The sequence below is a fragment of the Stigmatopora nigra genome, chromosome 9 (genome assembly GCF_051989575.1).
Source record: "Stigmatopora nigra isolate UIUO_SnigA chromosome 9, RoL_Snig_1.1, whole genome shotgun sequence".
NCBI classification, from domain to species: Eukaryota; Metazoa; Chordata; class Actinopteri; order Syngnathiformes; family Syngnathidae; genus Stigmatopora; species Stigmatopora nigra.
In genome coordinates, this window is record NC_135516.1 from 8,974,731 (window position 1) to 9,000,196 (window position 25,466).

The 25,466-nt window shown below is 38.7% G+C and overlaps 2 protein-coding genes across 4 annotated transcripts in view; one reads left to right on the forward strand and one right to left on the reverse strand.

Moving 5' to 3' along the window:
- Positions 1 to 1,263: 1,263 nt before the first annotated feature.
- Positions 1,264 to 25,309, reverse strand: rock1 (Rho-associated, coiled-coil containing protein kinase 1). Of its 2 annotated transcripts, none has more exons than XM_077724162.1 (33): positions 24,434 to 25,309; positions 13,760 to 13,841; positions 12,619 to 12,719; positions 12,239 to 12,376; positions 11,967 to 12,142; positions 11,644 to 11,728; positions 11,403 to 11,547; positions 11,176 to 11,314; positions 10,991 to 11,082; positions 10,705 to 10,864; positions 10,531 to 10,606; positions 10,371 to 10,459; positions 10,223 to 10,271; positions 9,991 to 10,126; positions 9,783 to 9,874; positions 9,364 to 9,610; positions 9,154 to 9,260; positions 8,809 to 8,959; positions 8,557 to 8,717; positions 8,294 to 8,478; positions 7,653 to 7,722; positions 7,468 to 7,571; positions 7,213 to 7,378; positions 7,049 to 7,142; positions 6,727 to 6,815; positions 6,398 to 6,589; positions 6,152 to 6,317; positions 4,292 to 4,362; positions 4,124 to 4,212; positions 3,955 to 4,033; positions 3,566 to 3,824; positions 3,288 to 3,495; positions 1,264 to 2,590 (listed from the first exon to the last, which is right to left on the reverse strand). In XM_077724162.1, the coding sequence occupies exons 1-33, from the start codon at positions 24,524 to 24,526 to the stop codon at positions 2,539 to 2,541; spliced, it is 4,143 nt and encodes a 1,380-aa protein (XP_077580288.1). In that variant the 5' UTR covers positions 24,527 to 25,309; the 3' UTR covers positions 1,264 to 2,538. The 2 variants fall into 2 exon arrangements, with proteins under 2 accessions (XP_077580288.1, XP_077580289.1); XM_077724163.1 differs by having other exon boundaries at positions 1,265 to 1,943; positions 24,434 to 25,307.
- greb1l (GREB1 like retinoic acid receptor coactivator) overlaps positions 24,212 to 25,466 on the forward strand; it is a 34,329-nt gene continuing 33,074 nt past the window's right edge. For both annotated transcript variants that reach the window (XM_077724158.1, XM_077724159.1), the window contains exon 1: positions 24,212 to 25,358. The gene's annotated coding sequence lies outside the window, so the exon portion shown is untranslated. The remainder of the gene's footprint in view (positions 25,359 to 25,466) is intronic.

Below are 25,466 nucleotides of genomic sequence, written 5' to 3' on the forward strand. Positions count from 1 at the left end.
AGCCCAGGTAGAACATGCAAACTCAACACAGGAAGGCCAGACCAGGGGTTGAACCCTCAATCCCCCTTGACCATGAATAACCAGATTCTTAAAAATAAAATACAAATACCACATTTTGCTCTATATATTCAATTCTTTAAAAAGTTTGGTATTTGTCATTCTGCAATGAAATGTTAGACTCAAGTGAATGATAAAGATATGTTTATTGACATATCCATCAGTGCGGACTCCAATGCAAATAAACCATGCAATTTTTTTTTGTCCAAGACCAGAGTATATCAGAGTTCCAGTGCTTTTTTTCTTCTTTAAACTAAACAACAACAAAAAAAAATTAAAAACAAAATGGGGAAAAAGATTGTGGAGGTCATTCCATAATCCATATGTCTCTCTCATTATTTACATTGCAGAGGGTGTATTTGCATTAACGGGACATTGGCCACTTACTTATTGACAAACAATTTTACACTATCCCAAGATTCGTCACTAGATGAGTAAGAAGGGAGTGTTTTTTGTGCTTTTCCTTTTTTAAACATGCTAATTTCATTTCAATACATCCAAGCAGAAGTAATCTAATATATATACTTTATATCTGGGGTGGGAAACAGTTTCACTCAATTTTCCGAGGCGTTTACTAAATTCATGACCATTAAACAAATGTTAATATTATATATTACGAGCATTTATGTCTTAAACGTTTGAGGGCGGGTGAAATATGTGTTGGTTCCCCACCCCGCTTTATGTATGCAAAAACAAATTTGCAATTAAACAACATGATGGCAATTTTGGAAGAAAAAAAACAAGATGGAAGCTTTATGATTTGTCTGGTTTTTGGAAGAAGGGGGAAAAAGAGATATGGCAGTAAAATCAATATCCAAAGGTTATTAAGGCACGAGGTGGGCCAAATGCTACACCTGTTGAGTCTTCAAATAATTTACAATTCAAACAGTGCAGTTTTACATTTGTTAACTTAATGTTTTTCCTTTTTTGAACCATTTATCTAGGAATCAATGTAAGGCAATACATTACAAAAAAAGACAAAACAAGCAAGAAATACATATATGTATATACATATACATGTGTATGTATACATATATATACATATACATGTGTAAGTATACATATATATACAGGTGTATGTATACATATATATACATAAACATGTGTATGTATACATATATATACATATACATGTGTATGTATACATATATATACATATACATGTGTATATATATACATACATGTCATATATATATATATATATATATATATATGGTTATATATGTATATATATATATATACATACATACATATCACGAGAATGTACCAAATAAACAGGAAAAGTGATGACATTTTAGGACTCCTATGTGCCATTATAATGGAAGTTTCCTTATGGCTTGGGAGCAATAAAAATAATTAGAATAATAAAATAATGCATAGATTTAAATGATCTTACTCAATACATCTAATACTCGTGTCCCAACTCTTGTTTCCAAACCTGATAAACTGACTTGGATAGTAATAAAAAATAAAAATAAAAAAAACAACAACAAAAGGCCAGAGATGAATAGATAAAGGCATCAGTCATATTTATCCAATGAGGCCATAGGTTGGCTTGCATTTTAGGATCTTGTCAGGCATTTTTTTCTTCTTCTATTTTTCCAGCCCTGAGATACAAGCAATCACGGCACATCTGCAACACCTGGATGACAGTACCTTAAAACTGAACGTATACTTCTGGCAACCCCTAAATGTCAGAAGTTCCCACGTGTCACCTCCTGCTTTTGGGCCGATGGTGCCGTTTTCTGGTAGAAATCTCGTGATGAATGGGTGCGGGGTCCATTGCTAATATCACTGTCAACGTTTTGTCCATGTTTGAGGTTGAGCAAGGAGGGGAAAGTAAGAATAGTCCAGGGAAAAACAAATCCCACGGTTGAGACGGTTAGCTGAAAGAAAGAGCAGAGAAAGGTGTCCAGTAAAAGAGACAAACAAAAACATCTTTAGCATGGTTAGTAGCCCACACAAGAGGAGCACCTTTACACTATTCCCTCTCACTGTAAAAAATCGTTACAAAAAATATTTTGGGTGCACCAGTTAGTCTTGCTAAACAATACATTTGGTTGGATTTGCACCACATGATTCAAGTGACACATTGCCAGCTACAATATTGACTTGAAAGTAGCACAAATATACATGACGTGCCTTCAATCCTTCAAGCACTTTAACTGGCCACTGCTGTGAATCTGAATTATAATTTGATTCCTTATTGTCACAGATAGGTATTGACAGATGTGTCACTTGAAACGCATAGACAGTCCCAAAAAAACTGATAGGTACTTTGAGCTGCAGTAGAAATCCAGCCTTGGTTGTGAATAGTAGAAGAATCCCACATGTGAACTGAAGGTGGCAACCAACCGACCAACAAAGTGAACACCAAGTGTCTCATGTTAGAAACACCCAATTAATAATAATAATAAATAGTCTTTAAACAATAAAAAAGAAAAGAAAAAAAACATCCACACTTAAGGGAAGCATCTTCTGTCAACAAGTGCTGGATGTTGTGTCTGCTGCATGAAGGCTGGACTGCGCTCGGCTAAAACACACAGGAGACAGACAGCAAGCTGGTCACGTGACTCGAGTCTAGCGCTTCCTCACAGCCCAGCGCCGTGTGAAAAAGACATGGCCTTGGCACATTCTCACTTCACGGCACATTACATAAAAATGAAGGAAACACAAAGTAAAACACATTCCCAAATGTAAAAGTGCACAGTAGCTCAAATGTTTTGATATTGAAATTTCCCTACAGTCCTGTAAGACCTAAAGAATAAAAACAAATGGGATTCTTAAAATACCCAATTCCATTTTCTCCAGCTCTTTTTCTTGTAAAATTTCAATAATTATGTAAATATAATATTTCCTCAAACCATGGACAAAAATAAGCACATTCCCAAATAGCTGTTTATGCCCATCAATGACCGTTGGTGCCATCAGGGAGCAAAAAAATAACATTTCCAAAGAAAATATTCTGAAAATAATCATTATTTAGGGTTTAGGGTGCAAAGGGATGAAGCAATTTCAAATATAATTGATTACTATTACAATTATGCTATTGCCATCAAGCAAACAAATGCTAAAATTGAGTACAAGACCATTAGCCAATACAATGTTTCAGTTTGCGTGTTTTTGTTGAAGTTTTCTTGTTATCGTATCCATTTTTGGGGGAAAATAATCCCAAATACACTCAAACAGAACATACTTGAGATACATAAGATTTATGTATAAATTGTTACCTCAGTTTCGCTGAATTGCTTTTAGGGTTTTTACGGAAGGACTGGTTGGGTCCGGGTCGAGTGGACATGGAGCGAGGCGAAGCTCTGGAAAAGGTGCTTGGTGGAGTTTTAGGGATCTTCTTTCCAAGGTGGCCAATCCACTTTTTCTGCTCATCTTGGGTCAGAGCCAGCAAAAGCATGTCCCGGGCCGAGGTCACGTCGTAGTTTACTGCAAGTAACCCCAAAATATTGATCATGGAAGTACTCAGACAATTTAACCCGGAAACAAAGAACCTTACCTTTGCAAGGAGCAATGACATCCTCCTTCTTGTCCAGATGGTCTTTGTGGCACTTGACATGGCAACGGCGGCACTCGAGCGCAGGCGGCGGTTTGAAGACGTGCCACAGTGGTTTGGAGCACGCCTCGCAGTTTGAGGGAAAGTGGTACAGAGTGGGAATGAACTCGTGGCCTTTGTGTGGCAGACAGTTTTTGTCACCCTGAGGGACTGACTCCATGTCAGCCTCTTTCCTGCACTCGCCCTCGTTGGCATACAGGATCTAAAAGTGGATCATAGTCATTTTTTTTAAAGAAAAAATTCCACTGAAAAGATATATATCATGAGGTAGTTTCATTAGACAGACTGGAGAAAAATGTAAATGAGTAAAACCCCCAAAGGGCTCCTCCTACCTGAAATATTCTTGGAATCTCCTCCGTCTCAGCTCGATACACGTCTCCTTGTGTTACAGGTCTCACATGGAAAAGTTTGCTAGAAGGAGACATCAAATATTCTAAACTCCAAAAAAAACTAGTCGTATTCTTTACCTATTTAGGTCCAGGTACATTCTCGGTGACTTACTCGATATCTAGTACCATGGAAGGGTTAGACTGCTCTTTATCTTGCTCATCATTGTAGAACAAAATCTTCTTACTGCTCACCACAACATACTGTAACACAATAATAACACAGATATGAAAAAGAGCTGTACAAAAGTGACACTTTGGAAGCTTAGGTGAGTACAAATACCTGCTTTTTCCATCCATATCGCTTGATATTAGTGCGGTTGGGAATGGACAGCCAGCCTTCCAGTCTGGATTCTATACAAGGAATGATAGGACATGGTCATATTGAGCGTTTGGAAGAAACAGGAAAAGTTCAAGCAGGCCATGCAAAATTCAACATGGGTGGGAGACATTTAAAAAAATAATAAAAGCGGGGCTTCAGCTTTTACCCACTATATATTAAAAAGTGAAGAGTTTAGACACTCCATGCAATCGAGGAGACCATTGGACAGATTAATAATAATAATAAATGCAGTACATTACTTCACCAAAACTACACTTGCTACTTACAGTATGTTATCATTAGTACATCATCTCCTTTACCTGTCTTAAACTGAGCTTATAAATTGAAAAGATAAATGTATTTAGGTAAGTACATGCAATTAAAACGGCACAAGCTGAAGAAGAAGAGAGACTGGATTGACACTGCGTGGTTTAAAGAGACAATGCAGATGCCTCATTCAGATATGAATACTGCCTTTTTTAGAATGTCATATAGGATATCTGCCAATATAGGTGCAAGGTAAACGTAAAGGCAAGACATATCCTGTAAATGAAATCATCATAAAAGAAGAAGTGACATAATACACGCTATACTTTACATACCATAGATTGCACTTGACAATCGCTATACAAGCAAACACGTAAACTACCTTAAAAGAATGAATAAATTTGACGAATGTGATCTAAGATGGCAACATTATGATTATGTCTATCCATTAAGTCATTCCCTTAAAAATAGGCAACAATTAATAGGTAATATTTATGTAACATTGTTTTCCTCCATTTGTCACTGTTTTTTTTATTTATTCCAAATGTCCAACTAATCATGACTTAAAATGCACCAATAAACCTGCAGTGTAAATCCAGCCTAATAGCAAAGTGCATTGTGTGTGAGGCAGCTCTTCCAGTCCAAGCAGCATTTCTGTTTGAACATGCAACAAAAAAAAAACATTGCATTAATTATGTTGGGGGGGAAAAATTGTCCTCATGATCCAGGGGGCAGTATTTGAACTCAAAAGTGACCATCCCTTAAAAAAAAAAAAAACATCCCACCTACTAGCCTACTCAAACCATTTCTTTCCATTCATATCAGCTGCATTCAATTAAAAGGTGTAGTCTAAAGAGCACTAAAAAAAGGAAACCAATGTAAGAGCACCACAACAGAACAGCAGCAGCTGCAGCACGGACAGGCCAGGCAAAAAGGGGAGGGGAGCTTGTCCGTTCGGTTACTTACAGAGGAAAAGGAATAGAAGTTACAAAGAGAGGAAGAATGACGACTAGACGTAAAGGGGAAATGGAGAGAGAGGGGTTTAACCAGCGGCACTCAAACAGAATCTGTTGTTGTTCATTACGCTGGTGAAAAATTTAAAAAAAGCACCACACTGGAATGGAGCACTTACAGAAACAGTCATTCTCATTGGCTATTTATACCCACTCCTCCTCAATCAAACGGCATCATTATCTTTGCTTTTATCTAATGCAGCAAAACATGTGATTTTTATGAAATAGTTTGAGATTTGAGCTGAACGGAACAAGCAGCTCAAGATAAGTTTTTTCTTTAGTTTTATTGTGCAAATTACAAAGATAAAAAGCCAAAAGAGAAGCAAAAATACTTCTTTTTAGACTTCTTTTGGCATTTTCTTGAATTTTATTGGAGTTGCTGCTAAGATTTTGGATTCGATATTTGAAATTTAAGGTTGATCAAGAATCCAATGAATATATAATAACAAAAAAACAGTTTTATACTTGACTTCCATGATTTGCAGTGACACCCACCCATCCTGTCATCTATCTCCTATTGGTATGCAAACTTTTAATTTACCTGCGATGTTGCTATCCGTCTCATCAGTCAGCAAACTGGTGATGCTGGAGTTGTCCATGCGTTGCTGCAGGTCATTAAGCTTCTCGCGTAGCTGCTCGATGTCGCTCTCCTTGCTATCCAACTGCATCTGGAGCTCGTTGCGGTAAGTGCACTCCTCAGCCAGTTGCTACAGAACAGAATGATGGTCCATTTTAGTAATGCTGTTTCTTTTCAATCAAAATACAAAAAAAAGGTGAACGAACTCACAGCCTGCATTTCGCTTAGCTCCTTCTGATACTTAATGGCCATGTGGTTAAACTTCTCTTTCTCCTGGTTGAGCTCAAGCTGCAGTTTGCGGTTCTCCTTCTCTTTTTTGCGCAGATCTGCCGTGCTACCCTTCTTCTTTTGGTCAAGCTTCATGTCCTTGCGGTTCATGATTTCCGCTAGCTTGTTTACTGCCTAATTGGATTTAAGGGTGGAAAACAGGTTAGGAATGTTCTATTCATTTTATCTGTAATCAGGGAATTCATCAGGTTTGTAAAGAAAAATAAAAAGTGTATCACTTTAATTTAAACAAATAAAAGATGCATAATTACCTGGGTCTTTAATGTGCGTTCTGTGTTAAGGACCTTTTCATAATTAGCCTTGATTGAATTTGTAATCTCCTCCTTCTGAGCAGCATAATCTAAAAATAGAATACAGTTCAATGTATTAAATTTTTCAACTTTTTGAGACAGACTTTTCAATTTCTTAAAAATTAACATGCAAATTGTAATTTGCAATTTCATGTTAAATATTATTACATCAGATAGTATTAACATACGAAGTTTTAACCAAAGTGTGACTTAAAAACCACTGAAATGAACCCACAAAATCTGTAATAAACAAATAAAAAATGTACAAAAGTAACAAGTATACCTTCTTCTTGAGTGCTAAGCCTCTCACTCAGCTCCACCTTATCTTTGGCAAGACTTTCCACATCTTTGGTCAGAGTTTTACAGGACTCCTCAAGCTGTAGAAAAGCAAACAATTATACGTTACATATGCAACAAAACATGATATTGATTTTTTTTTTTGCTTACTCTTGCAATCGTTGCCTCCTTATCTCCAAGCTCCTGCTTATGCCTAGTGACCGCCTTTTTGTTTTCTTGGCTGAGCTCAAAGTATTGCTCTTCCTGCAGAGCCCTGGCCAGCTGCTCTGACTCCGCCTTTGTTACCGTTAAATCCAACTGGGCAGACAGGGACTCCCTTTGTGTTTGGAAGAAGCAATTAATAGATTAATCGGAGGTTTTCATGTGATGGTAGGCCATGGCGAAACATGAGGTGCATTTATTTACCTTTCGCTGCACAGATCTTGCACCTTTTTATGAGTGTCTTGTACCTGCCGGTTCCTTTCCTCAATTTCTTCTTTCAGCTCTTTGACCTGAGTTTTGTAAAGCGTCTGGCAGAAAAGACTAAGTTTAGATTGTGTCTTTTTATTTATTTCCGTGAGTAGGAGATAAGAACGGGGCTTCATACTTACTGAAAAATACTGTTCGGCCTCAAGTTGGTCCTGAAGTTCCCTCATTTGTCCTTCATTGCCTCTGTATTGCCTGGTGATCATGAAAAACATAGACTTTTTTAAAAACCGGGTTGGAGACCAATCATAAGGCTCTTTTCTTTCTTCTATTGTGAATTTAAATGGATTTTTCGGCAGTAAACATCCAATCCATTTGGACTAAGAAAGGATCTGATCAATAACTGTCATTAGCAGCCAATGAGTTAAGATCCAGTAGCAAAATAAAGCTTTCACTAAAAGGCAGCAAAGAGATTAGCAAAGTAGCAGTACTAAGACTAAAAACTGATCCCAGTGAGCATAGTCGCAGATGAGATTTAGCGCAGTTGCACTATAAGCTGGAATAATAGCATTTATATGGAAACAGCAGCTTGACTTGCAAAGAGTATTACAGCAAAGGCAGCGAAAAGAGAAAAAAGCTGGCAAATCAACTACTACATAATCCACTGTGGCAGCACATTGGAGTCATTTTTTTATTTTTTTACCCAGACACTTTGCTCAAGTTCTAATCTTTGCACTGTGAAGTTCTCTTCAAATATTATTGTGATTTTACATATGCTAAGCAAATGGCTGGCTTTATTCTAAAGTCTAGTTTCAAGGGTACTCACTTTGTCAGCTGTGCAAGTTGAAACTCAAGAGAGCGTTTAGTCTCCAACGCCGCATTGATCTCTTGCTTGAGCTGCTTCTCCGAACACCGAAGCCGGTCTACCTCCTGTAAGCGGCTCTTCAGCTCATTCTGTGCCAGTACGCGCTTGCTGGACTCCTGTTCCGTCTGTATTCTAAGATTCTTCACCTGAACCACCAGAAAAAGAGATTTTAAGGAAGGATTTGAAGACACGGTAAAAAAAAGCGATGGAAAGCGGTCACTCACGTCATCCTCTAGCCTTTCTTTCTGCTTCATCAGCTGCTCCATCTTTTGCACTGACTGCTTGAGGTCAAACTCAAGCATGGAGCACTGCTTCTCTACCTCCACCACCCGACTCTCGGCTCGCATCCTCGCTCCGTTCTCCTCCGTCATCTTCACCTGAACAGCTAGAGGAGCGGCACATTTACATGGTTAACAAAGACAGTTGGTGTAGTACCCCACCGGGAGTGTTACCTGTATAGGATAATGACGACATACCATTCATGGAAGCTGATTTGGCCTCCTCGATGGACTCGTATTTGTCAGTCAGTTGTGCGCGTGTCACTCGGTGCTCAGTTTGTTCCTGCTCCAGTCGCTGCTGCAGGGTCTTCAGTTTGTAGTTCAAGTCAATTTCTAAGTTGTTCTTATCCTAAGTGGGTTAAAAATGAAGTATAACTTAAGGAAGGAGAAAAATTGTCAACAGACTTAAATAAATATGGCTCTTCCACAATATATTGAGTCCATAGCATGTATTCTCAGCGTCTTTAAGATGAATCTCCCTTTTAGCTTCTTTATTAACTTAAATTTTAAAAGAACAAAATGTATTGTACTATACTAGCATACCTTTTCCAAGTTATTGCTTCTCTCCTGGGCCTGTTTACGTTCTGTCTCTACCTTGGAGACACTGAGCTTCAAGTTTTTGTTGTCCTCCTGCAGCCCTAACATCCTCGCTATGGGGGTGAAAACAACAAAGAAAAACAAGTTACGACAATTTACTCACATTTTTTTTTGGATATACATTAGTCGTCAGACATTGCATGTTCCACAGGTCACCTTGCAGCTCACGGATCTCCTCAGAGTCTTGGCTATAGTTCCTTCTCTCCGAGTCCAAAGTGCTCTGGAGTAGTAGGAGCTCCTTCTCCAGCTGAGCCTTTTCTCCATCGGCAGCACGGCTTCGCTCCTGCAGTTCTCGGTTTAAGCTTTCCAGCTGGCTCATGGACTTGGCTACCTCTGTATGGTTTTTCCGTAGTCTCGCCGCCGTGTCCGACTCGGCACGCAGTAAGTCATTAGCCTCCTCCAACTAGTACAAGAGGGAACAGTAAAATTCACTATTCCTTTGACACACATTTACTCATATAGTACCGAAAGTTCTACAACTGAAATAAAAATGGGCTATTATTTGTGGAAACAGCCAGTGACAATGATATATGTCAAATCTTAAAAAAAGGTACACAAAAATGATCCTGCTTTACCTGATTTTGCAGCTGGGCAATCTTGTCATTTGAAGCCTGCGAATTTTGACTGATCTTCCTCATGTCTTCAAGTTGCTCCTTCAGAGTCAATACTAAAAAAAATGAAATAAAATGAATTTCTTATTCACATGATTTCATATTAAATCGTGTGATATTGCAGATAAGATAGGTTTATATATATATTTTCTTTTGTTTTGGTGCTAATCACCTTCGTTTTCCAAATTCCGTCGTTTCTCGGCCTCCTGGTCAGCTTTTCTTTGGTACTCTGTAAATCTGTGCTGAAGCATGATCTTGTCTTTCTCCAACAAAGACATGCTAGACTCTACACTTTTTCTCAAGTTGGCCTGTGGAAGGTAAAAAGGGACAAAAATGAGTTAATCAATTTAATACTATGATGCTAAAAAAATGTGAACATGTAAAATGATAAGAATTTATTTAACCTCCTCGTCCAGTTCTCTTATGATCTTTTCAATCTTGGTGTTTGAGGTCCTGTTGTAGGGATGGTAAAATGTTGTCATCAAATCAATCAGAAATTTGGAACTTTATTATTTTTTTTAAATTGCTCTAACTAGATAAAATCCCAGTTACCTGCATTTCTGCTCTAACTCATCTTTTAGTTGCATCTCACTGTGGAGTTGTTCCTCTAACTGATAAACTCTTTTCTGTAGATTTTCCAACTAAACAAATAGAAGCACATTGTCAAATAATGTACTGTAGCTGAAGTACAGTCAATAGGACTTGGACTCACATGACTTTTGTCCTCCTTTGTGGAACTGCTACGTTTGTCACCTGCCTTTGTGGCTGAGGTGGAGCTGCGTAAAGGACTGTGAAGCAAAAAAAGATGTTGTTAATGCTTGCTTGCCTTGTCTTAATGAAGATAATTTGTAATCAATTTAAATTACGGTGCCTGGAGGAGACTTACTGTTGATTACTGTAATAAGTGAAGCCCACAAAGGGCAGCTGGTTGCCCACAAAGGCTTTTGGTATTGGAAAAGTCTCTTCTTCACCACGGTCCTCTTCAATATCATCAAAGTTACTAGTGTCCACATCACTACTCAACTCAGGCACCACCGGGGCGGCCGCTATCGAGAAAAAAAGGATTACTTCATTTTCATGTATTAATTTTTGGCATTAATGTTGTACTGGACTTTTGCTGCCTTAACCACTGTCACTATTCAGTGTGTTAAAATAGTCATCATAGTACTTACTCTCTCTGATATTCTCCCACGTCCACTGATCATTCTTAAAGAAAGGATGTCTCTTTATTTCATCCACACCATTCCTCCCTAGGCGAACCTCCCTATTGGTTTTGAAGAGAAAGATGATGGTGTCTTAACTAAAATTGATCCATAATTTATAAACCAATGATCTTGTAATCTGAAGGCACTTTTACCTGTCCGTCAGAAAGGCACAAATAAGATTCTTGGCATCATTGGAGATGTCACTGTCATCGGGAAAAGTCAGTGCGTTCTTGTGGTTCATGATTTTGCTGTAGGTGCCGACCAGAGAGTCAGCGTAAAATGGCGTGTCGCCTGCAAATAACAGTGTTGGAATTAGTCAATTTCAAACTATCTTGTATTCTCATATTACAATACAATTGTATTAATTGTAGTCACTCACCGACTAGCATTTCAAATAGGAAAACTCCAACTGACCACCAGTCACACTCCCTGCCATAATAACCATCCCCTCCTTGGGATTTCAGTACCTCAGGTGAAATATAGTCTGGCGTTCCCACCGCTGTGTCACATCGTACCATACCATCCTACAAGATAAAGCAATATGCTTTTAACACTTTTTTTCCCCAAACAAAATTAACCTCATTCATGATTCCATCTTTAGAAGACACTCAATGCAATACCTTGTTCATTTTCATGCAGGTACCAAAATCTGCCAGTTTCAAGTGACCTGCTTTGTCAAGCAACATGTTGTCAGGTTTCACATCCCTATGAAACAAAACAAAAAAAATTCAACCAAGCGAACATATTATGAGGTTTCACAAAAGTTATGAAACAGTTGGGTAGTGCGACTTTGCAAAAGGTTCATGCAGATCTACTACAACTTGAATTTATAAGCCCAACAGTATCTTTGAACTGACATTATTGCAATAAAAATGGAAGTCACAAACACTTAAAAGACTTCCCATTGATGAGAAATAAAGATGAAGAGAATTTGATAGTACACCTGTGAATGAAGCCCATGGCATGAATACCATCCAGTGCCAGAACAACTTCTGCTGTGTAAAATCGAGCCCACTTTTCCGGGACGTCGTAATTGCTCATCAGATTGACCAAGTCGCCACCGGGCATGTATTCCATTACCATGTAGAGGTAGCGGTCGTCTTGGAATGCAAAGAAAAGCTGTGGGACGGGAAAAAAATGGGTTATGATGAGAGATTACATATTTAAGGCCACAAGAGGTTTGGTAAAAAAATAGATGGGGCTGTAAGGGCCTACCTGAACCACCCAGGAACTGTTGGCAAAAGCCATGATGTCTCTCTCCTCCCAAAAGAAAGCTGAGTCTGACCGTTTGATCATCTCAAACTTGCTCAAAAGCTTCATTGCGTAAACTTTGCATGTGGCTTTGTGCCTCACCTGGTTTGGATAGAATGGGTGATGTTTAAAAATCACAAAAAAACACATTTTGGTGCAATGTCAAATAATCATTCAGTGGAACCTCTAAAGATTGAACATATTAAGCCAGAAAGTTATTTTTTTATTCACTGTCTACCAACATTCGGACTCACATTTCACAATTTCACAAATTTCTCAATTTAAACACTTCATCCTAAAAGAAATGACAAAAAAAGATGAAAATCAAAAGCATTTAAACTTACCAGTTGCACCTCTCCAAATGCACCTCTACCAATAACTTTAACCACCTCATAGTCTTCTGCTTTCATCCGCAAGTCCCGTATTTTACTAATGGTATCTTTATCTGTATAAAGGGGAGGTAAGAAACATATAAATAATTATGGATTACAGTAAATCAAAATTTCCTTCACATACAAAAAAACATCACTCAGGATCATGTTTAAACATCCGAGTAAAGCGCTTTTGTTGAATTTGATCAAAAAGGACAGAAACTGCCTAAATCTGGCCCAGTTTCCAATATGCGTGTACGCCACTAAAAAAAATCTACAAAGACTAGCAAATGAATAGCCATTTTTAAGTCTGGTTTTAATGGGAATTGGCATGGCAATTTATTCAAATTACACACAAAAAAAAGTTTGGGCTATTTCAGTAAAACATTTGAAATGACTCATTTCCCACCATTGGTGAAATCTCTGCAGGTGTCATCGTTTCAAATGTGTTTACAGGAAATACATTTAAACTGTACCGAGTAGAGTAATCAAGCAAAAGTGGTCAGTGTGGACAGAACGGGAAGGGGATTAATAGAAGACAGCCCCTTGAGGCAATGTGGGGCACACCAGTCCATTAGTCCATATCCGTCAATGATGTCTATACTACATTACACTTGGTTGCATTCAACAGCGTTGATGCAAAAAGAACTGAAGGGTTGACTAATGGCAGCTCTTGCCTCAGGGCAGAGAAGTCAAATAGGAAATATTCCGTCGTACTCATCTGGATCAAAAGTGTAAAAGGCCACAGAGATTTTGGCCTTGACAAAACTAGCAAGTACAAGAATGTCTGTCCTTAATTATTAAAATGGCATTCATTCCAGATTTTTTACAATTTCAAATAGTTTATGGGGTCTCTGTACCAAAAAGGTTTCCAACCTCTATTATAACAGACTTATAATAAAAAGAAGAACTGCGATATGCATCATGTGGGTCACCAGAAATTTATGAAAGCCCCTTTGTTGGGGACACCAAGCAGTAGACGTCTATTGTGTCCATGCTTTGCACAGAGGCGGTGACCCCAAAACAGCCTTCCTTTCTGAGGCTAAAACACGTCATATATTTAAAAGGCGGGGCATGTGATGCGTCAATGGACGTGATATTAAGGACTACTCACATCTATTCAAGAAATTGTCAATGCTCTTGTTTTTCCTTAGGGCAGGGAAGTCCAGGTCGTACACCAGCGCATCCAGGCCGTCCTGTGGGGGTGAAGACAAGACTTAGCACACATAGTGATAGATATGACAGGGAGGACATACATACATATATTCATATTTAACTGCATAATATTGTTGTGTAGTAATTGCAATCAATCCTGCTAACTATTGCAGCTGCTGTGCACATTAACATATGTATTGTATGTATTTTATTAGAATACCATTGATACTATAGTAATTGCTCTGATGTTGACGAGTTAAATGGCAAAATGACTCTATAACTACTTAATAGCATTATTAATTAGAGTAAAGTCACTGCTCCTGTTTTTCAGGTCAATCCCAATGCTTGACCTGCAATGTACAAAATAAGCTTGATAATACCAAGTTTTTTAACTCCTCCGTGTGTTCTTTCATACAGAATGATGGTAGACAACGTACAATACAACGTAATTGCTCAACTTTGGAATAAACCATATCAATCTGTGACTGATGGGATTGATGAAATGTAGAGTCACTTGCTTAAAAATTGCTGACATTTTACTGACGAAATGTTTTAATGGTTAGAAAACCATGAAGACATTTCTATTAAAATTCTGTGACTACAACAGAAAGCCTTTAATTCCCAGCCATGGTTTCTCACAAGAGTATGTGGCGCAACTAAGTACCTTTTGATGACTGAGGGAGCAGGGTGGTGCCTTGCAACAGCTCGTCAATGTGGACTGACCTCACAATGCAAGGGTTATGACGCGTACTAAAAAAGTACAGCGACTACTCCCGCTTCCCTCTTTTCCGACGGTCATTAAGATGCAAAAAAATTTAGCCTGAACGTGTTGCAGAAAGGAATTTTTTTTATTTTATTTTACTGTGTTTTAATTCAGTGACAGCTGCATTATCCTGTCTCAGACAAGGCATGACCATAAATGTCACTGTCGGGATTTAGTCTAATCTGCTATAATCCAGAATGAAGGAAACAAGATAGGCACACAAGCACTCCATACTTGCCAACATTCCCATCAGTGCAATACGTTCATAAAAATGCATATATTTCCTGATCTCATCATTTTACAGGGGGGGGTTTAACAGTGCGGGATTGCTTTAGCAATGACACGTTTTACATAGGGGGGTGCAGACAAAACAAGGAAGCCACTTAAATACTGCTGCTGCTGCTGCTGCTTGGAGCTCAACACAAGAGATCGGGGCCATACCCTACACACCAGGAGACAAAACAAGCAAGTCCTCTATGGGACAGCTTAAAACTAAAAGGGGGCCAGACAGGTTGGGAGGGGTGCAGTGAAAGGTGGAAAATATGAGGCAAAGGTTTTTCCTCTTTGAGGAAAAAGCCATGTAAAAGCCAGTTTAGTTACTAGGGTATTAAGGAATAGTGTTGCTTTTTATATGACATTCAAATGATGTCAATAAAACAATCCACAAAAGATTTAAGTGTATGCTGCTTTAAATGAATGCATTACACAAAAAAATGGCAGTTACTAATTTATGTATGAAAGCTGTTGAGAGGCACAATTTCCAATCAGGTGATGAATTTGGGGCATTTCCAGGTACACATCTGGTAAGGCTGCCTTGTTGTAGGTCATACAGTTTCTGCCAGACTGCACCAAAGGCGTGAAAAAAAAGAGTGGAGAACCAAGTCCTTCAGGACCTTAATCACAAGGCTCTGTACTCAGCAGAGTATGTTTGCATAACTTCCTGCCGCAGAGAACTCTGGACAGCCACAGTAACATTCCATAACAGGACTGTACACGTCAGAGAAGCTATTTTAGGTATGTGGCCAAACAAGTTTGACAAAAAAAAGTGGAAGATGGGGAAAAAGAGGAGGAGAATTTAAAAAGGAGGAAAATTGAAGAGTATAAGAAGGGGCAATATACCCTCGTTGAGTAGTCACATACAGCATGGCTTGTTTTCACTCTTAACACTTTGAGGGAAAAGAGGAGGCAGTGGAGGGCTGTGGATGTGATCCAGTGCGAGAACAAATGAAGGAAAAAACAAAGAAAACCACCGGCAGGCTACTGAAACACCAAGATGACTTAAGTAGCAGGTATTGAGGGGAGAGTACATTTGGAGAACAAAGCCTAACCCTAACCCATCTGAAGCAATTCAAGTGGCAATTGAAAGTGCAGTGTGATAACAGTTCAAAGTCGGTAGTCAGGAATCAATTATTGTCTTAAAAGAACATATTTTGGTAAGTTCAGCATTTAGGTTTTATAGACTGAAAGCTACTCTAAATAAAAATAAAAAAAGTAAGCCCTAACTTGTCTACCCTATCTAACAGACCTACCGCATCCTTGCCCAAAGCTAATGTGGTGTGCAAATTTAATAATGACTGATCCACTCATTAGGTGTTCTCTATTAAGAATGCCACCAAAAGACATGGACTGAAGGTTTAAAATAATAATAATAATAAGAGTGACTAAATAAAAAGTATGTTCTGGTAGTCCTTTACATCCACAAATTGTGACTACCAAGGTGTGGTTTTGACAGTTTGTGTGCCTAACAGGAATTTAATTGTGTCAGTTTATGTAGCCTCGGGCTCGAAATGAACTCCACAACAATCTACAGAGAGTAAACAGCAGACCCACCACGATGTAATCCACACTGGTGCAGAGGATTGACAAGGATTACAATCAAGGAAACTCAGACCTATATTAAAAAGAAATTCTTCTACACACATTGACAACGTTCTTCCAGCAATGTGCACTCTATTCTGAGGTAGAACATTCTCTCTCTGCAGTGACTGTGAACCAAAATAACTCTGTCCTTGTTTTTACCTTTCAATAGTATCTAATGGAGAACATTCTTGAGCATTTTTGGGTACCGGGTTAAGTTTTTTCCAGCTATACCGGCAACCAAACTCATACAAAAATTGGATCCGACACACTTACACATAACATGCCAATTATGTGACAACATACTATTTATTACTCTGTTCTCAGACTAGTTTTTCTATGCTATTTGCACCCTTTCAATGCCATAAGTCAGCATCAATGTAAGCACAGTACCACTCTATTGGAGTTTAGGCTATTGAGCAAGTGTGGCAAAACTGTGACTATGATTCCTCCAGCAGTAGGCAGACTTAATAGGAAAAATAAAACACTAGAAAAACATACAAAAACTAGCAGCACTCAAAGGTATTCTATCCTTGGGACATCTTTAGTATGATTGAATGCATAAAGCTGTTAAAAGAAATGCCATAAATGAGATGTGGTAATAAAGCAATCTTGAAAAAATGCAAATATCTGCTCAGAGAGACGCATTAAGCGGTTAACATTACATATGGTAATTATTTCTTTTAAGCTTTTGGAGAGAGAACTTGCACGCAACGCAAGCTCTTTTCCAGACATTTAAGTGCAAGACTAAGTTTTCCATGGGAGATTGAGCCACATCATCCCGGTTCTGCATGCCAGCACGAGGCATGCGGATCCGACTTGTCACTTCCTTTTCTGCCACCTCTTCAAGACAATATGCTTTCCACATGTGAGCCATTGTGCAGACTGTCTGTCTCGGGGAAACACGAGATCCAGCAAACACGTGAAGCAAGTCCAACGCGTAAAAATTAAAAAAGAAATCCTAAATTTCTTCCTCGTTGTTCAGGTAGGGGGGAAAATGAAAAAAAAATGGTTAACACACTTATACTGTACATAACAACAACTGACAGGAAATCCTGCTTGCCTAGAAAGACTGCATAGCTAACAACTCTAGCGGATAAATGGTAGTGACAGTGAACTTAGAGGTGGCAAAAATGGGGGCACCCCGCTTCCTTATGAGTTCCAAGACAGAGAGAATAACTGTCAGAAATACTCAAGCATCAAAACATAATAGTGCTACTCCCACAGTGAAGAGTGTTCTCGTATTTTCTGTGACTAAGCTGTTCATTTGAACAAAAATAAAGTCTCCTACTGGTTCTGACCTAAGGCAAGCAAATACTATGCATTAACTTATTCATTGCCAGTAATAGCAATAAATATTGAGTCCATTTGAACTTGGGGGGCCTTGGCATTGAATTATAAACATCCATCCCAGTCAAAATATATATGATGTACATCATTGTAATGGGTCATTTAGTGAAATGACAAAAAATAGTCTAAGAGAAATCTGTTGAATTTTTTTTTATCTTATTGAATAACCAACTAAAGCTGTGTTTGCATAAAACTGCTATAAAAAAAATCAAAACCAAGAGAAAATGAGTTCATTTTTTGTTCAAGTCAACAGCAGATTACATAGTCTAAACAAAAACCTGAAATTGGCAAAGAAAGGAAGTTTAGTATTAAAAATAAGTTCTGCTTTATTAATTTACTGAAAAAAAAACAGGAATGGAAACCAGCTCATTGGGTGGGCCAAGTTTTTGATTACTACTAAGACAATGTCCATAAAGAAGTTATTGAGAAGTTCATCCCGTCTGAGCTCAATGTGCATGTCAGAAAGAATTGCTCCATTATTAAAAGCCTCTATCATGTCAGTATGCATTCCTGCACATCATCGGTCAGTTGAGGGAATGCAAAGCTACAAATAGCTCCGCCAATTGTTTTTTCCCAGGCCTGAACAGCTGAGGGGCGCGGTTTTCAAGAGAGTAGAAACCTGAAGTGAAAATGGAGCAGATCACGCTACACATTTTGCACATTTTTCCACAAATCCTATACAACCTTTACATAAATCTGCATTTTGGCTATGCTTTTCTATTTGCAAGAACAGAGACAACACTTGAAAAAAAATATCAACCTCAATGCAGAGCTATAATAATTCTCTATGCACAATCAAATTTCAGTTTTGCAGTAAAATTTGTGTTATAATGTTTCCTAGCAATGTGTGCATTTTGCTGCTGCATTACATTTGTGTAAATATATTAACAGACAGGTGTAGAATGCCCAAGTGCCTTGACTTATAGTGTTGTTTTGATCTGTCAAGTAGCCAATGAAATTACAGTATGCAGTCACAAAACGCATTCACAACATTAGGCTAATTCCAATTTATCACTGAGGAAGCTATTACCTGGAGATAAGTTACATTTCAGTTATGTTAGTCTTTCAGTATGGGAAGTGTAATGTCATTTGTTCAGTGCCTCACAGGACTTCAATACATTCCTGAGAAAACTATAGGAAGATGTGTACCCAATGAACTTGACATCTCTGACACAATAATAGTAGTCTAACCAATGAGGTTTTGCAGAAACAAAAAAAAAAACACCTGACTGCAATCCACTGATTTCCCTTGCAGGACACAAAATTGGTAAAAAGGTGTCCTCTGGGTGGCTTAGTAGGAAAACCCATTGGATTGATTCTGATTTGCTCCACTTCAATCAAATAAGAGGCCCACCAAGGGGAAATATATACATTTCGTTAACACTCATTCATTCATCTTCCGCTTGTCTTCACAAGAGTCGCGGGGGGTGCTGGCGCACATCCCAGCTAACAATGGCCAGTAGACAGGGGAACACCATGAATATGTTGCCAGCCAATCAGAGGGCACTAACATTCTCATACCTAAGGAAAGTTAGAGAGAGCTCAACCAGCCTAATATGCCATTCTGCCACAATAGGTTTTTTTACATTATAAATGACTGCTTCAAAAACATTGAAGGAAAGTAACTGTGCTTGTTTATTTTTTAGGTAATATTTTTGCAGAAATTTGCTATTAAAAACAAACTCCCTGTCAGAGATGCTATTTACACGATCCAAAAGATAAGCACACTGTACCCAAAATCTACTAAGAATAATAGAGTAGTTATTGGCAAAAGTAGCTTGAGTCAACATATAGCTTGGATGGGACTCAAGTTGCAATTTCTCAGAGAAGATTCAGAGCATATTGGTTTGATTTGTAATTGGAAAACTGTGATTATTCTCATTTTGATTATTCCAGAGGGATGAGAAACCTACATTTTGTGAAAAATAGGACCAAAACTATTGAATAGGTAATTTTGTACATGCTTTGTAAATGGGGGCTATAATTTGGACAACATGGCATGTGACACTTGACTTTCAAGGGATATAAAGTCTGGACATTGTAACATACATTTGTCCCTTATTGAATCAGATTATAAAACACTAAACACACAAATGCACACGCCTGACATCCAGTTTGATCGCTATCAGCTGTTCACAAAGGCAACAAGTGGACAATGATCAGACCCCAAACGTCAGGGAGCTTCCACACTACAATGTCAGGAATTCTGTCCATTGCGATTGCTTTTTTAGAGGCTGCCTGGAACATGATTGAGGAGGGGAGGGGTGCTATCCAGATAAGCTCCTGTTCCATCTAACATAGGATTTATTTCTGAGGTTAGTAGATAAAAGCTGACAATGTTGGAACACAGGTCTCAATAGGCTCAGAGCTGAGCTATAAGGAGCAAGACAAATGACAGCCCAAGGCCTTTGTGAGACTAAAAAAAACAACAACAACAACAGTCCCAGGCAACAATAAGATTGAAAGTGCAGAAATTGCAAGCAAACAGGGCTGCATTGAGCATTCTGATGGAAGCTATTACTCATATACCCAAGCACAGTTGGCTGCTTTATGAGCCTAATGTCCTGTTACGCTACTGCCTTCAGAAACATGAGAATTCAGTTCACATAATTTTGGTTTATGGCTAAGAGAGTTGGAGCCCACACCCTGCTACCTCAGAGCAGCCTGCCTTGTCTCAACCATCGCCACACGTGCAGCGGAATGGCTTTTGGGACGCACTGGGGTAAAAATCAGGGGGCCGGTCCGAAGACAAGAGGTTATTTGATTAGGATGGAATTTTATTAAACGGTGGGTGGAGTTGCGCGGTGCCTTGGCAAAAGGCCTCTATTCATTGATCTAGGCAGATTGCGGTGAGGGGAGTTAAAAAGGAGAAAAAGGGCGGGGGGGTTAAAAATGAGGAACAACAAACTTGTGTTCAAGGCTGCCAGCAGGAGAAGTCCCCAAAGCTTTGGCACATTATAGAAGCAGAGTGGGCATGGATACTTTTAGGTGGTTTTAATTGGCCCTGTTTGCAACAGGATGGGAGGTCACAAAGATTAAGTGACTTTTTTTTATTTTCGCAAGAACTACACAAGGTGTCCACCATAACAAGATTTTACAAGAATGTCAGATTGCACTGTACTGCACTTAATCATTTAACTACATACATGAGTTTGGACAGTTTTACATATACAACATCAATTCAAATAAAAATTGAATATGATGGTTTGCAAATCATGTTTAACCTATATTTAATTGAATAGACATGAGACTTATCGTTCAAACTGTTGATCTTTGTTATTAGTAAATAATCATTAACTTAGAATGTTATGGCTGCAACATGTTCCAAAACAGCTATGTTGCAAAACAAAACAACGTTGGGGAATTCTCATCAAAGGCCTGTGTGCCACATCCCATAAAAAAATAAATAGGTTAATTGTGTACAGGACGGTCCATAATTGGGTTTAAAATGAGCTTCTATGAATTGTTCAATCATTTACAAGGACTATTAGAGTGAGCTTTGTGTCTTTGGGGAAAAAGTGAGTGGGAAAATAGTCTAACAGTTTCTGGACATCATGCCTCCACGAATTGAGGGATTTGATTATCTATAATTTCATCAAAAAGTACCCAAAAATCTCCTGAAATCGCTATGTGTAAGCGGCAGGGCCGGAAAACCATACAGGATGCTCGTGGTCTTTGGGCACAGCAGCAGAAAAAGGAATGCTATTGTTTAGGAAATCACAGAAGGCAACATCTGTATTAGGTGTTATTGCTCATGGAATGAGAAACTTACACACCTGTGAAAGCACCATTATTGTTGAAAGGTAGATATAAGTTTAGGAGAAATATATGCAAATGCTTATTTTAGTGAGACAATCCCAAACCACACGCTGCATATGTTACAACAATATTGCAATGTAGTAATAAAGTGTGGGTACCATACTGGCCAGTTCAGACCGGTCTCCAATTGTGTTATTATTATTTACTCCAAAATTGTAAATATAAAGTGATTTACAAAGTATTAAAAACTGTAAATTACTATGAAACTATGAAAGTAAAATGTCCCAATTAGAATTCTACCAGTGAATTTTTTTAAAAATCAGAATTCAGCCCCAATTTGTGAAAAAATTCAGTTATAAAATATCAAAAAAATTCTGTCACAAAAAGTTTTTATTGAAATGCTTAAAAAAATTAATAACTTTCAAACAAATTTGCTTCAATGACCAGATGACTAAGGAGAAGCAGCCGATCCTTGTCTCATTTCATCAGAGGTCCAGGAAATCACGTTAGGTTACGCTCACTCGGCTGGTCATGTGACACACTCAAGGTTATTGGCGTCACTCACCACACTGAAAAGAGGTAGAAGAATCCACTGTGGCAGAAAACATTAGCTTAGAACAAAATTGAAATGTTATTCTAGTATTTTTTGAGGATTCAGTCAAATTGAATATCCCGAAATGTCAAGTTATGCAATTTTCAAGCTGCAACTGTAATACCCTTATTCTCAAAATCTGATACCATCCCATGTCTGGGTCACTCAACCATCCAATTTTGGGTTACTTTGTTAGGAATGAAACAGCATTCAATCCTAAACCACATTTTGGACTTGATATTAAGCACTTGAGCTATGATCAGCCCAAAACTCCCAGCAGTATCACCCAAGGAGGGTCTTCTTTTCACATTATATACTCTTCATTTTAGACAAAAAGTTCCCACGGTTTCCATCATCATGTGTAACCATCTCTGACACGCACTATGAAACACTCGATTGTATGACAACATAAGAACGGATGATTAATAACCGCATGTTGTGCTTGACCCAACTGTTCAGTCATTACGGAATATACAGGCATTGCTGTAATAGCTTTAATACTATGAAAAAGCTTCCTTCATACTGGCCATCTTAGTCAGCTGTTTCACAATTTTTTTTCTAACCATCTCCCACTCCAGTACGCGTGGAATCAAGGCTGTATTAGGAGGAATCGGGATTAAAGTGGAAATGGGAATAAAATTGGCAGCCTGGTTAACAATACTGTGGTGTGTTACATTTAACAGATATATTTTTCAGCATTTTACAGGCTCTTTCATATAGTTACAGTTTAGTCATGTATGACTTGAATCGGTTTACAAGGGTCTTTAATCTGTGAGCTCAGATTGAAAAGTGCAGGCATTAAACGAAAAAACAGATTGACTGTTATGCCAATTTACTGGAAGTGCAATTCCCAGGTGGCTAAATGTAAAAGCACATTCCTAATGATTCCATAATGTTCTGGACTGCATGGCACTATTGACCCAAATACGCCTATTGATCAAATAACTTGATTGCACCAGTTAAGGGCGCTGTAATATTTGGAAGATTACATAACCCTGCGACAGGACAGTCTATTACGCCAAAAGTTAAGAGCTGTGTTAACACCTTTTGTCTATCAAAAGTGAACGCCGTTATGTAAACGCTTCAGCATGCCAAACAGTCAAAACATCTTAAGACAAGTTGGAATGCTTGCTAAATTCCGACATCAATTAAAACATTTAAACATAGTATATAGTCTGTGCATTCCACCTCTAGTTATCTTCATGTACCTTGTACATAAATGCTGCAATATCAACATTTTGGCCCAACCCTAAACCTTTAGAACGAGGAGTGGAAGAACAAGGAGTGACAGTTATTACATGTTTACCAACCGCTTCTTTGTGAATAAATGTTTGATAAAGAAATAAAACAATTTCATCACAAGTGCAAGACAATTCAATATCAAAAATCAGGAATTGATATCGCCAATAACTCACCATGCCATTTTAAATGCAAGCAACACTGAAAAAATGCATTTAATTCAAGACACTTATCAAAACAAGACATGCTTACAATCGCTATTAAGACCAACAGCGAGTGAGTATTACTTCATTCATTGCCAATGATGGTGACAGATCAAATCCTCAAATTTGACATCTATATAGGTACTGAGAGCAAATGCAATGATAACAACCATTGGATGAGTAATTATTTTGTGCATGCAATATTATAAGAAATGCATGTACATCAACTAATATTGCCATCATTCATTCTCTGTTGCGCTTGTATAAAATATCACGTGACAAAATCCACAAACTGCCCCATGGGCACGTGATCATCTGCAATATTATATTTGTGGTTAAGTGGGCTCGTTTTGGTATTGGGTCACATTGATATTGTGCAGATTTTGATAGATAATATCACGTTTTGGGACTGTGGCAAGCCATCGTTGTAGCCACCCACACGTCAAAGCTACTTCCACGTGAGAATCATGACATCACACACCACTATGATCAGTTCATTGTGATAACTTGATCAAAGCAGCATAGTCTGTACTGTGTATCGTTTATGATCTTAACATGTGCATGGATCGTATTTACTAGAAACTTTGGCATCATAGCCTCTCCACTGATAAAACGGAGACTTTTCCTCCTCAAGTACAAAAGTTATGATTTTTTTTTTTTTTTTGCACATCAACCTCATCCAATCGTTCAAAAATTCTGGTAGCAAAAGATCAACATAAATAAGATGCATGTGAAGCAAATAATAAGTGGTAGTGTGAGTTATTTAGCATCACTATCATGTTTGTGTGAGAGGCGAGGCGACTAGTTGGAAAAGAATTTAGAGTTATGGCTGCCAGTGTTACTTAGGCAGCTTGCAGCCTCCAAACTTACCAGAAGACAGTCCGTGTTTATCTCCGACTTAGGATCCTTCAACATGGCGTCAATTTTTCCAAATCGAGCCTCCATACTTTCTCCGGAAGACATTTTCAAGGTTAAATGAAGTCCCTCCGGTGTCTTGTTTTTCGGGAACACAAAAAGGAGGCAACGGAGTGGCTAGCTAGCATTAGCCGCTAGCCAGCTAGCCTAATGTTCGTTTGTTGTTGTTTTTTTCTTCTTCGTGGGAACTTTAGAGACAATACATCGTTCTCCTTGAGTATGCACACGCGATAAACCGTTTACTGTTCCGGTGGATGGGCAAAAGCCACATTTTTCATACAGTATCGTAGATTCCCACCCCCTTCAAATGTGACTGGCAAACAAGTTTGAGGGGCAACGCGACGATCGAAGATTAGTCAGCCTCCGCAGGATGCCCGCAGCGGAGAAGGGATTCAAACGTTGCTGCATCCGAACAGCAACAAAGAAAAGCAATTAAAACATTAGCAGAGTTAGTCCGGGCCCGTTCCCATATCCGTGCCAGGTTTGATCAAGATAGGGCGACACAGATTTGACGTGACAGCTCAAAAGAAGAAGTAGGGGGGGAAAAACTTCTTCTTTCCAATTTTTGATCGAGTCTTTGAACGTTAAAAAATCCGTCCTCCGCCGCTGTCACCGACTGTCAAACGTGTCCCGGTCCGAGCGAAGCAATCCCTCCGATCCGGCTCGCACACGCGTTGGATTTTGGTGTGTTTTTAGTCGCCGATGGAAAAGAAGCAGTAGACGATGCCCCGATTTTGTCCCACAGACTGGCCAACATGTCCGCCTTCCTGTTCAAACACCCCGGAGAGGAGCCACTTCAAAATGTCAAGCAGTGCGCACGCGCCATACCCTCTGGAGGCAGACAGGCGCACTGAAGTTCCCATGCAAATGCCGTTAACAGGTACAGTAACATGTTGCTGCCTCCCTGCTGCTGTTTGTTGGAAATAACATGCCTGGGCGTTTTAATCGACCCTTAATCATCTTTCATACTTTTTTGAAATAGCACAAT